A 12,040-nucleotide genomic window follows, 5' to 3' on the forward strand; every position below is an offset into this window, starting at 1 on the left:
AATTAGTATTCCTGCCAAAATCAGGCATATACTGCTTATATGCACCGGTGACATAGGGTCGCATCTCCACAATATATATATATGAGACTGTGTATATCTATATATATATATTAATACACTGCCTGCAATGACTGAATATTGAGTACCTGTGGGGCTGTGGTGTCCTCACCCCCTCTCCTGGAGTGTGGGCAGCAGCCGAGGCAGCTCTGGTGTCCACTCCCCCGGCTTCCTCCGCCATGTGTTGTCTCTTCCGCCAAAGCGCTAGGCATTCAATAGGATCTCTTGACACTTTGGCCAATCAGGAAACAGGTCTCACAGACCTGCCTCCTGATTGGTAAGGAGGAACTTTATTGTGAAAAATAGCAAAAATGTATTTGCTATGGTCACAAAACTGGGTGGCCTTGGAGCACAATGCTATGAGCTCCGCGGACACCCTTTTTTGAAGCCTATTAGAGCCTTTGGCTCTAATCAGGTGCTTAAAAAACACCCACCCTGCATTGAAATCCATGGTCTGGCACCACTGATATGTAGAACAAGGGGCCAGACACATGGATATGGGAGGCGGCGTCCGTGTGCCCTCTATAGATGGGCCGCCACTATTCTATACACTCTATACATTTGTTTCCATGCACTATACTTTATTTTTGGAGTAGTAAATATAAAATAAAAAGGTGACCTTCTGTGTATAAATATTTTGTGCTATTTTTATTTTAGTACCAGTGTCTGTAAACTTGGTTGTAAATTCTCTACTAAGCTGTGTGAGATTGCATCATGTGGCTACGCCCTTGTGTTTTCTGTGATTGCAGCTGACAAGGAATGAAAAGGACAATTTGTTTTTATGCTGAATACTGTCAGTGTATGGAAGTTATTGGATTTGCCATAGATAGAGACGGATCTTATACCCAGCAACAGGGATATGTTTGTATGTACAGTTGCCTAGTAGGCTAGTCCAGTGTTTCTCAACCCCAGTCCACAGCCCCAACAGGTCATGTTATCAGGATTTCCCTCAGATGAGACAGCTGGTCGAATTACTAAGGCAGTGAAACTGATCATATCACCTGTGCAAAATAATGGAAGGCCTGAAAACATGACCTATAGGGGCGCCTTGAGGACTGGAGTTGAGAGACACGGGGCAGGTCAGCTGATAAACAGGTGGTGGCATCTACTCTGATCTTGTAAAATCTGATGTCTTTTACCCTGATCTCATGTCATCTAGTTGCTTAGTGAGTGCATGCTGTTTTTCAGTTTGTTACTGGATCCAGATTGGGGAACTTTGAGTTCTCAAGATAATTAATGTTCTGTACAATTTCCAAGGTTGCACAACAGCAATAAGTTGTCCATCATCTGGCCTCCCTTGTCCTTGTACTGTCTGTACCCGAATCCATGAGAGGTGTGCCACACTAAGCCATATTATTGAGGAATACTCATCTTTCACCATATCCACCTATAACTGTGGTACCATGGCACACTTTGCATGGTACGCTTTTGTATGCCCAGAGAAATCCACCAGGGAGCTACCTGGTTTTCATTGCCCCTAAAGCCATGAGTTCCCAGTCTTTGTCTGGTGAAGAGTTTACTATCAGCAAAAGGTTGAAACAAGGGGATGATATTTCTACAAAAACCTTATCTTAAAGTCCAACTCCATTTTACATCATTCGCTTCTTTGCCTTTTACAGTCACCTATGCTTACTTTTGCCACTGCCCTGATCCAAGTTTGATATGAATAAAACTATGATTACAATGTAACAATTTCAGGCCTTAGTAGCCAATTGTCAAGGCCCAGCACTGTCATCTAGAACCAGGGGTGGGATCCATTGAGTGTGAAATTATCAGCAATGCCTTATTGGTTTGTTTTTACAGATCAAAATACAGAGACCAGTGATATCCCATTCATAAATCAGATTCATTGGAAAAAGGAAGGAAAGCCCTGTACCACTATGGGATATTTTCAAAGAACTGCATATATATATATATATGAACATTATTGCTCTGGAAAAGCTAATGAAGAGTCGTTGGAATGGAACCTGGCTTTGGGTCTTCATGGTCACTGTATGTACTGACAGATAATAATCGTATACACCTAAGAGACGAGTCATGGCCATCCCCAGATCTCCGTTTATGGCTGAATATCTTTTTCTTTTTCTGTATCTGCCATCTGGCATAGTAAAATACTATATCTTGTATGATGCTGCAAAATTATATTTCTACAGACAAATGTAATGTTTTGTTTAAGGGGACCTATCATGTGCAAAAATTTCCTAGACTGCCATTATATACTATGTAGGTGCCACAAGCTGTACTTGCAAAGATTTGGAGTTTTGCAAACATGCAAACCTGGCCATATCTATCAGTGGTCTTCAACTTTTGCTCCAGCTCCAAACTATGCACCCTTACCCACATCCCACCTTTTCCACTGTCCAGAAAAGAAGCTGCAGTGCATAGCAAAACATGTTCATTGGATAGTAAGATTACAGAATACCACTATCCAACTGTTCAGAGAGGAAGCCTCAGTGCATAGCAAAACATGTCCATTGGATAATAAGATGACCCAACACCACTATTCCACTGCCCAGGGAGGAAGCCTCAATTCTTAGCAAAGCATGTCGATTGGATAGTAAGATGACCCAACACCACTAATCCACTGTCCAGGGAGGAAGCTTAAGTTCTAAGAAAGAATGTTTATTGGATAGTAAGATGCCCAGAGTATGTTAGAGCACTTAGCTAAAGCTGAAGGTGAGGCTTATTTACTGCTGAACTCCAGACATCCATAAAAGACATAAATGAATCCAGAGCTCTGTCTATTACATGAGTTTGGATCAGGGCTGAACTGGGAATAAAAACCAGCCCTGGAAAAAATTTCATACCAGCCCCACAGCATTATTATACCAGCCCAACAGCATAACGTCATTATTTTCTTGTTCATGAAAGGGAAAACCATGCATTTTAAAGCACATTTGATGAAGAATGTATTATACATAGATATGAAATCACATAGGGATTTATATATATATATATATATATATATATATGCAAATTCCAGTTAAAAGTGGTGAATCATCAAGGGGGACCCCAGGAACTCAGAACGTGGGGGGGGGGGGGCCCTTCTGCAGAAAGAATACACTAAGGTAAGGGGGGAGGGTTACTAATATAAGGGGGAAACCCTTTATATCAGGGCCCCTTACATTATCGTATTCACTCCCCCTTACATCAGTGACCCCCCCCCCCCCCCCCCGACTGGCCTGGCGGTGCTGTCACTGACCTCCTTTCAGGTGCACTGTGCAGGGCTCAGTCAGTCGGCTCCAGCTTGGTGGCTCTGGTTTTATCCTATAGTCTCCTCTCCACAGTCCACACAAGTCTGACTTCTCCCATGACCCCCATCCCGACGGCACTCCCACTCTTGACTCCTCTCCAGACTCCCTCAGAGACTGCAGACATGATACAGGAGATGGTCAGAGACTGCAGACTTGATGCAAGACCTCAATGCAGCCTTACCAGTGCCCATCAAATGCAGCCTCACTGTCCCCATCAATGCAGCCTCACTGTCCCCATCAATGCAGCCTCACTGTACCCACCAATGCAGCCTCACTGTGCCCACCAAATGCAGCTTTACTCTGCCTGTGAATTCAGTCTCACTGTGCCCACAAATGCGGCCTCATCGTGCCCACCATTGCAGCCTCACTGTGCCCATCATTGCAGCCTCACTGTGCCCATGAATGCAGCCTCACTGTGCCCATCATTGCAGCCCCTCCTTTGCCCCATGTCCCAGTCTGCAGTCCCTGTCTGTGGGAAGGTGTGTTGTTGATGCACGGTACCTTGCATGCCAGCAGGATATCCATGATGGCCAGCAGCAGGCAGGGTCTGTTCTCGTTTTGGATGGAGACATACTCCTTCCAGAGGATCTGTTTGCTGTGAGATAGAGTGGTCCCTTGCCACCTGAACCTTCAGTCATCCTCATTTTCCGGCCCCAGCCAGCCTGTCCTCTGGTCCTGGGGAAGTAGAGAGCACTGGGTGGGAGCAGGAGAGAAGGGGGAGCGGAGAGTACTGGCAGGGTAAATAGCAGGGGGGAGTGGAGATCAGAGGGGTGGGGAGTGGAGAGCACTGGGGGGAACTTGAGAGCACTGGGAGGTCAAAAAGAACAGGGGTGGAGAGCACGGTAGGCTGAGAGCACTGGGGGGGCTAAGAGTGTGGGGTGGCGAAGAGCACTGTGGGGGCAGAAAACAGGGGTGGAGAGCATGGGGGCTGAAGAGTACTGGGTGGGTACAAAGAGCAGGGGGGGAGCTTGAGAGCACCAGTGGGGGCCAGAAAGAACAGGGGTGGAAAGCACGGAGGACTGGAGAGGGGGGGCACTGGGGGAAGAACAGGGGAAGAGCACTAGGGGGAGTGGAGACCACTGGGGGAGAGCACTGGGGGGAGTGGAGAGCGCGGGGGAAAGAACAGGGGGGAGAGCACTCGGGGGAGTGGAGAGCACTGGGGGGAAGAACAGGGGGGAGAAAGGGGGAGGAGAGCATGAACGGGGGAGCACTGGGGGGAGTGGAGAGCAGGAGGGGGAAAGAACGGGGGAGAGCACTGGAGGGAGTGGAGAGCTCTGGGGGGAGAATGGGGGGGCACTGGGGGGAGAGAATGAACAGGGGGGAGCACTGGGGGGTGGAGAGCAGGGGGGAGAATGGGGGGCACTGGAGAGCACTGGGGGGGAATGGGGGGCAGGAACAGGGGGAGCACAAACAAGGGGGGCACTGGGGGGAGTAGAGAGCAGGGGGGAAGAAGGGGGAGAGAGCACTGGGGGAGTGGAGAGCACTGGGCATGAAAGAATGGGTGGGAGCACTGGGGAGAGCACGAACGGGGGGAGCACTGGGGGGAGCACTGGGGGGAGTGGAGAGCACTGGGATGGTGGCTAAAGAAGGATGGGGAGAGTTGGAGAGCAGGAGGGCAGAAAGAACAGGGGTGGAGAGAATTGTGGGAGGCAGGAGAGTGTGGTGGGGGAGGAGAGAACTGGGGGGATAGGGAGCACAAGGTGAACTGGGGGGCAGTAAAATAAGTTGGATAGGAGGATCAGCAGGGGGCTGCATATAGAGGAAATTAGCTTTCTATATTCCTCCATGCAGCCGCTGAATGTTTAATTCTCCTCCTCTCCCTCCTGCAAGCATTCAGCGGCTGCATGGAGGAATATAGAAGGCTCACTTCCTCTATATGCCGATCCTCCTATTCAGGCACTGTGGCACACAGGGTGGACTGTACGGGCGGCATCTCCTCCTATGGCTCTGTGTTCGGCGTCCGCGCTGTAACACAGTCCCGCCCCCCCCAGACCGGATCGTGTGATAGGCAGAAAGTTGATTATATCTACTATCACAGGAGTCGGTCTGAGGGGGCGGGACTGTGTTACAGCATGGCCACTGAACACAGAGCCAGGCAGCACTGTGATCCATAGGATGAGAGAGCAGAGCAATGTAGCCGCTACTAAAAGCGGCCTCAGGGCAGGCGGCCTACCGTAAAATCTCCCGGTATCCCGGTAGGCCAGTCCGGCCCTGGTCTGGATGCAAGCAGTGTAAGCAACTTAATTTGACTTTGTATCAGCCTTTTGTAATCTGTATACAGAAGAGCTGAGCCAATTGTTTGTGCTACCATGAACTTGTGTTAACAAGGAGCATGCTGATAAGAGAACAGAGCAGAGTGACGGAGAGATGATTCCATCAATGCTCTGCTTCTCTTTTCACTGTCTAGTAACAGGCTGGGGAGGATTGAGACTTGCAAGGAGGAATGAGGTTAAAGTTCGACCTGAACACATGTTTGATGGACTTTTTTACTCATGTGAATGTCATGTATGGTATCAGTAGAAATACCGCTTCTATACAGAACAGTTTCCTTGCTGCCATTGGGTGCTAAGGAAGCAGCGGGTGCCATGGCCTGACATGTCTTTAGCAACCAGTGACATCACCCGGCCCCATTCATTTAGTGTAAAATTGTAAGCAAAGGGGTGGGGTTAGCATAACATCACTAACCAAATATGGCCCCATGACCATATTTTGGCAATGACATTGACCAACAAGGGCAATAGTTATATTTGATCAATGATGCTACCTGGGGGAACCCACCCATTTATTTTTTGATTGAAGACTAGTCAAAAACATTGTAAGGGTAACCATACACATTAGAATCTAAATGTGTACAGACTTTGTACAAGCAACTTTAGGTTTACCAAAACAACGTCTTAAAAGGACTATCTAAGCTATCCAATCAATTTGTATTCCCTCAGGTAGATCCTTGCACCAGTGTTGGGGCAAGGTCACCTAGAGCCCAGGGTGAACATGGCAAATTGCACCCCATTGCCCCCCCCAAAGATATATGATTATGTGTCAGCAAGCCCCCCCAAAAAGAAAGAAAAAGGGCACTAATCTGCATGCCCCCCCTTCCCAGTACAAATCCACCCCCTGCTGAAATCCCCCCGGTACAAATCTTTGTCCCCCCATCCCCCCCAGCTCAAAACCTCTCTCTCCCCATATGCCCCCAGCACAAATCCGCACTCAAAAGAAAACTTCCCCCTCCTAGCACAAATCCTCCACCCCGCAAATTTCCCCTCCAAAGCACAAATCCTCTCTCCCCACTCCAAATCTCCCTCACCCAACACAAATTCCCCCCAAATCCCCACTCCTTGCATATCTCCCCAAATTTACCATCACAGTGAACAATTCTTACCCCCCTGCCACCCCCCATTTTCCCACTCCTAACCCAAATTCCCTCCCACCAATCTCCTCGTGGTGCCCCCACTCACATTATATCACAGTGCCTAGTGCAGCTGCCTCTCCTGCCCACGCCTTGTCCTGACCCTGCCTTGCACTACATAATTGTTAAAAGATCAAAATGACTACCCCCCTTCTCTGTTCTACCCCCCTTCTCTGTTGCTCTCTGTTTGTGTTTATTCCCTTTATCTCTTTGATACCTACTTAGGTAACATAGGTCATTAGCAGTCTCGTTTATGTCCTTGCACTGTTTCTTGCGAGTTGGCAACAAATTGCATTTTGACTGTTAAATTCGTGAGGGTCCTGGTCCTGTCACGTAGCAGGCCTCCATTGGAGCCCGTGGCAGCTCTGGGACCTGATTTATGAGCTCGTCTAGAATGACCGTCATGTGTGTTAATATGTGCCCATGATGTACTCTGTCTGGCATTATGTGTTATGTATCAGACTCCTGCTCTTTATTTGTTTTCTTTTTTCTACTGATACTATATGGCTGTTATCTCTGTATTCTTTGCTCCTGTTACCAATAAAAATTTTCGAAACACGAAAAGATCAAAATGAGATTGTACAATCAGATTGTAACTTGTGTGGTGAGCTTTAGTGTGTTTATTTCCTTTTCAATTTTTTGAATTGGGGTACTACTAGTTGTTACCTAATTTTTGTCAAAAGGGGCCTCCAGATTCCAATAAGCCCCTCTGCCTGCAGACCCAGACAACCACTGGGCCAGGGTTGTGGGTAAGAGGCCCTTGTCCTTGGCAAGGTAACCCCTCCATGTTGAGGAAATATGGCCTAGTATATTTTTTTTCGGCGTTCCCCTTGAAATCCATACCAGAACCCCATCAGTGTTAAAGGTGTGATTTTTTATCTTTTTATCTTGGTGTCGGGAAAACTTGTCAGGAGCAACTTCAGATTTCAGAGGAATGTGTAAGCAAAGAGACACGTAGTGCTCTGGATTGAGACAAGTACACATAGAGGCATATGCTTTGTTCATATTTCAGGTCTGAGGTTTACAATTCCTTTCCTGCCAGACAGGTTTGTGTTGTGCTTCACAGCCATATAAATCTCAGGTCTGGTTTAGAGAACTCCCTGCATTCACAAAAAAATAGGAAATACTATCATTCAAGAAGCCTTTTGCATGTGACAGGTTCACAATAATGGTTGTCTTTGCAGCAATAGCCACTCCTGGTATTAAGAAATTAATGATGGATAAAAGTAGACATGTACACTGACGAAAAATGTGTTTGTATTAGTTTTATTCTTTTTTTCTTTTGTTGTTTTTTTCTGTTTTGGGGGTCATTCATTATGATCAAAATTTGTAAATGAGAAAATTTATAAATTTGAAAGAAAGAAAATCTGAAAATTCGAATGAATAACTAACAAACTAATAATATCTAACTATTAAATTACAGGTATTGGAATTACCTTTCAAATTTGGCTATTAGTGAGCGTAACGAATATGAATTTATTTGAAGTTACGAATTACCTGAAATAACGAATGCTGCATATAAACAAATGGAATGGAACAAATTATTAATAAATAGTAATAATAATAAAACTTTATTATTATTATTATTATTATTATTATTATTGTTATTTATTATTATTAATTTGTTACGTTCCATTCATTTAGATATGGCATTCGTTATTTCGGATAATTTGTAACTTCAGATAAATTCGTATTCGTTACCTTCACTAACAGCAAAATTTGAAAGGAAGTTCCAATACCTATAATTTAAATAGTTAGAAATAGTTAAGTTATTATTAGTTAGTTATTATTTCCGATTTTTAAAATTTTCTGATTTTAAAATTTTAACATTTACGAATTTTCGGAAAAAATTGTCGAATTTGGTAAAAAACTAATTCAGAACGAAACAAACTACACATGTCTAAATAAAAGGTGGTTTATTGATACCATGCCAAAGGTTACCTGTAATGCGACCTTTCAGGGTGTCCAAGTCTTCCATACTGCCTTTATCAATGCTCTAAATGTCATCAACACCAGATGGTTATCATTTTGCTTTCCGCAAATCTTTACTTTGGTGGAAATTGAAAGCTTTTTGGAGAGCTTGGAAGTAAACTAAACTCCCAATGGTAAAAAAATAAATAAAAATCAGAGATATAGTTTAAACAATAAACAGGCAACATTCTATTAAAGAGTAATGTCTGGCAGTAGTAAAATAATTATAATTTTTCAAAGCTAATAAAAAATATATATTGCTCCCTTTTTTAGGGGATCTAACACAGAGTAATCCTTACTTTAATCCATGGTCTGGTGTCTTCCTTCACATCAGTTCCAGTTGTAGACTAGTCTCCTGATGCTGCTTTTCTTGGAAGCCTCCAACCAATCCTTGTTTGCCAACATTTGGATATAAATCAGGACTAGTGTTCACGTCCAATTGTGATGACATACCGACTGGTCCTGCATTGTATGTAATGACATAGAGGTTCCCACCCATATTCAAGTGTTGGAAAGTGAAGAACTGGACTGCTGAATCATACATAAGATGAGATAAGTATTACTCCGTGTTAAATCATCTCTTAGTAAAAGGTACAATCCATTCTTTGTCAACTGGAAAGTCTACTTTTTAAATATTTTTTTTACTGCCAAATTTAAATCTGAGTACAAAAATGTTTATTATTGCCATAACTATTTTACTGCTTTAGCTATTTTCTTACCTATTTTATAGTTACTGTTTTCTTATTCCTTATTCATGTATATCGCTTCTGTGATTTTGATATAAAACAAGAGTTGTTTATATATATATATATATATATATATATATATATATATATATATATATCTATTTGCACATTACTACACATTATATATTTTACTATGCAAATTATGAATCTGAATATTGTAGACAAAAATTATTTGATCATTAAAGGAAAAATATATATTTTTGCATAATGTCTAGCATTCTCTAATTATTAATCTCCTTGAGGGAAGGGACCGATGTGACCGTGCTATAAAAGTACCTGAAATAAAATTAAAATAAAATAAACAATTGATTATTTATATATTAGCCATTTTCTAAATAAAGATTACATTTGATACAACGAAAGAAGTTTGAAACAAAATTATATACGGTAAATATTTTAGAGCCAATATGATTTTATGATCACATTACTAAAGATTCATACAATATGTTGAAATACATTAACAGCTTGGATGCACATAATTTTGTGTACTGGTAATTACAATTATTGGTATTTATAATTAGTGATGGCCGAACGGTTCGCCCGGCGGTCGTTTCGCGGCGAATTTCCGACTTTCGCCGTCCGCGGGTTCGAACGCCTTTTTCCGTCGTTCGCCCCGGCGGACTTACGTGTTTAATGTATACAAGAACTTTAACCTTTCGTGACACGTTTATCATGTGTTACAGGACAACCAATTGAGACATGACAGCTCATGGACACTTGGACATTCCCCCTAACCTATAAATACACCCGATCCGGTGGCCATTTTACATTCTTTCTTCTGTCACTGTAGGGAAAGGATCCTGTGTGGAGTAGGGACAGAGAAAACGCTAGCTATTTGGTACACAAAAGTTCTTTTCAGGACTGGTATAGGTGTTAGGTCAGCAGCCTGAGTTTCTTTTGTCAGTTTAGATAAAGGGACAGAGCGCTGTATGCTGCTATTTTAGGGACAGCTCAGCCAGATTAGTCTTTCTTCATCATCATCATCATCATCATCATTAGCTGTTACTATCAGGTCCACAAAAGAGCTGTTCCAGCTAATCGTTCCAGCCTACTCTTTTTTGCCAATTTGTATAGGGACAGGCAGGAAGCAGTGTGTCAGGCAGTGAGGATAATTTTAAAGACTTGCTGTTACTATTAGTTCCACAAAGGTTCTTTTCAGGACTGGTATCAGTGGTACGGTAATAGGCTTGTACACGTATAATATTCTTTCTTCCAAATATAGAAAGAATATTATACTTGACTGCTGCCCTTCTGCTGCAGTCTGCTAATCATTCACAACTCACTTGTTCCACAAAGCTCTTTATCAGGACTGGTAACTTGGTCTGTCTAGGGTGCTACGGTACATAGGCTTGGGTGCGGTACAGTCTGCTGTTCTGTAAGGACCGCTATCGGTCCACAATAGATAGGGTTGCCGTGCACTACTGCTGACCGCTGCCCTATACTGCAGCAGTCCTTCAGCGGTATAGGGACTGACGCACAGTCTGCTAAACACTAATACACAACCTGCTTGGTCCACAAAAGTTCTTATAAGGACTGGTAACTTGGTATAGGGTGCTACGGTACATAGGCCTGAGTGCGTTACAGTCTGCTGTTCTGTAAGGACCGCTATCGGTCCACAATACATAGGGTTGACGTGCACTACTGCTGACCGCTGCCCTATACTGCAGCAGTCCTTCAGCGGTATAGGGACTGACGCACAGTCTGCTAAACACTAACACACAACCTGCTTGGTCCACAAAAGTTCTTATAAGGACTGGTAACTTGGTATAGGGTGCTACGGTACATAGGCCTGAGTGCAGTACAGTCTGCTGTTCTGTAAGGACTGCTATCGGTCCACAATACATAGGGTTGCCGTGCACTACTGCTGACCGCTGCCCTATACTGCAGCAGTCCTTCAGCGGTATAGGGACTGACGCACAGTCTGCTAAACACTAATACACAACCTGCTTGGTCCACAAAAGTTCTTATAAGGACTGGTAACTTGGTATAGGGTGCTACGGTACATAGGCCTGAGTGCGTTACAGTCTGCTGTTCTGTAAGGACCGCTATCGGTCCACAATACATAGGGTTGCCGTGCACTACTGCTGACCGCTGCCCTATACTGCAGCAGTCCTTCATTGGTATAGGGACTGACGTACAGTCTGCTAATCACTAACACACAACCTGCTTGGTCCACAAAAGTTCTTATAAGGACTGGTAACTTGGTATAGGGTGCTACGGTACATAGGCCTGAGTGCGTTACAGTCTGCTGTTCTGTAAGGACCGCTATCGGTCCACAATACATAGGGTTGCCGTGCACTACTGCTGACCGCTGCCCTATACTGCAGCAGTCCTTCATTGGTATAGGGACTGACGTACAGTCTGCTAATCACTAACACACAACCTGCTTGGTCCACAAAAGTTCTTATAAGGACTGGTAACTTGGTATAGGGTGCTACGGTACATAGGCCTGAGTGCGTTACAGTCTGCTGTTCTGTAAGGACCGCTATCGGTCCACAATACATAGGGTTGCCGTGCACTACTGCTGACCGCTGCCCTATACTGCAGCAGTCCTTCAGCGGTATAGGGACTGACGCACAGTCTGCTAAACACTAACACACAACCTG

At 44.2% G+C, this 12,040-nt stretch overlaps 1 protein-coding gene across 7 annotated transcripts in view; it reads left to right on the forward strand.

Annotated features, from left to right (window-relative positions):
- The window catches only part of LOC143973780 (uncharacterized), a 183,197-nt gene extending 181,014 nt beyond the window's left edge, over positions 1-2,183 (forward strand). For all 7 annotated transcript variants that reach the window (XM_077474635.1, XM_077474638.1, XM_077474632.1 and 4 more), the window contains one exon: positions 1,861-2,183. In XM_077474635.1, the coding sequence (XP_077330761.1) occupies positions 1,861-1,896 (36 nt within the window). In that variant the 3' untranslated portion in view covers positions 1,897-2,183. The remainder of the gene's footprint in view (positions 1-1,860) is intronic.
- The last annotated feature ends 9,857 nt before the right edge of the window (positions 2,184-12,040 follow it).

The sequence above is a fragment of the Lithobates pipiens genome, unplaced genomic scaffold (genome assembly GCF_037356315.1).
Source record: "Lithobates pipiens isolate NorthernLeopardFrog02 unplaced genomic scaffold, aLitPip1_a1.2 Scaffold_98, whole genome shotgun sequence".
In the NCBI taxonomy this organism is placed as follows: domain Eukaryota; kingdom Metazoa; phylum Chordata; class Amphibia; order Anura; family Ranidae; genus Lithobates; species Lithobates pipiens.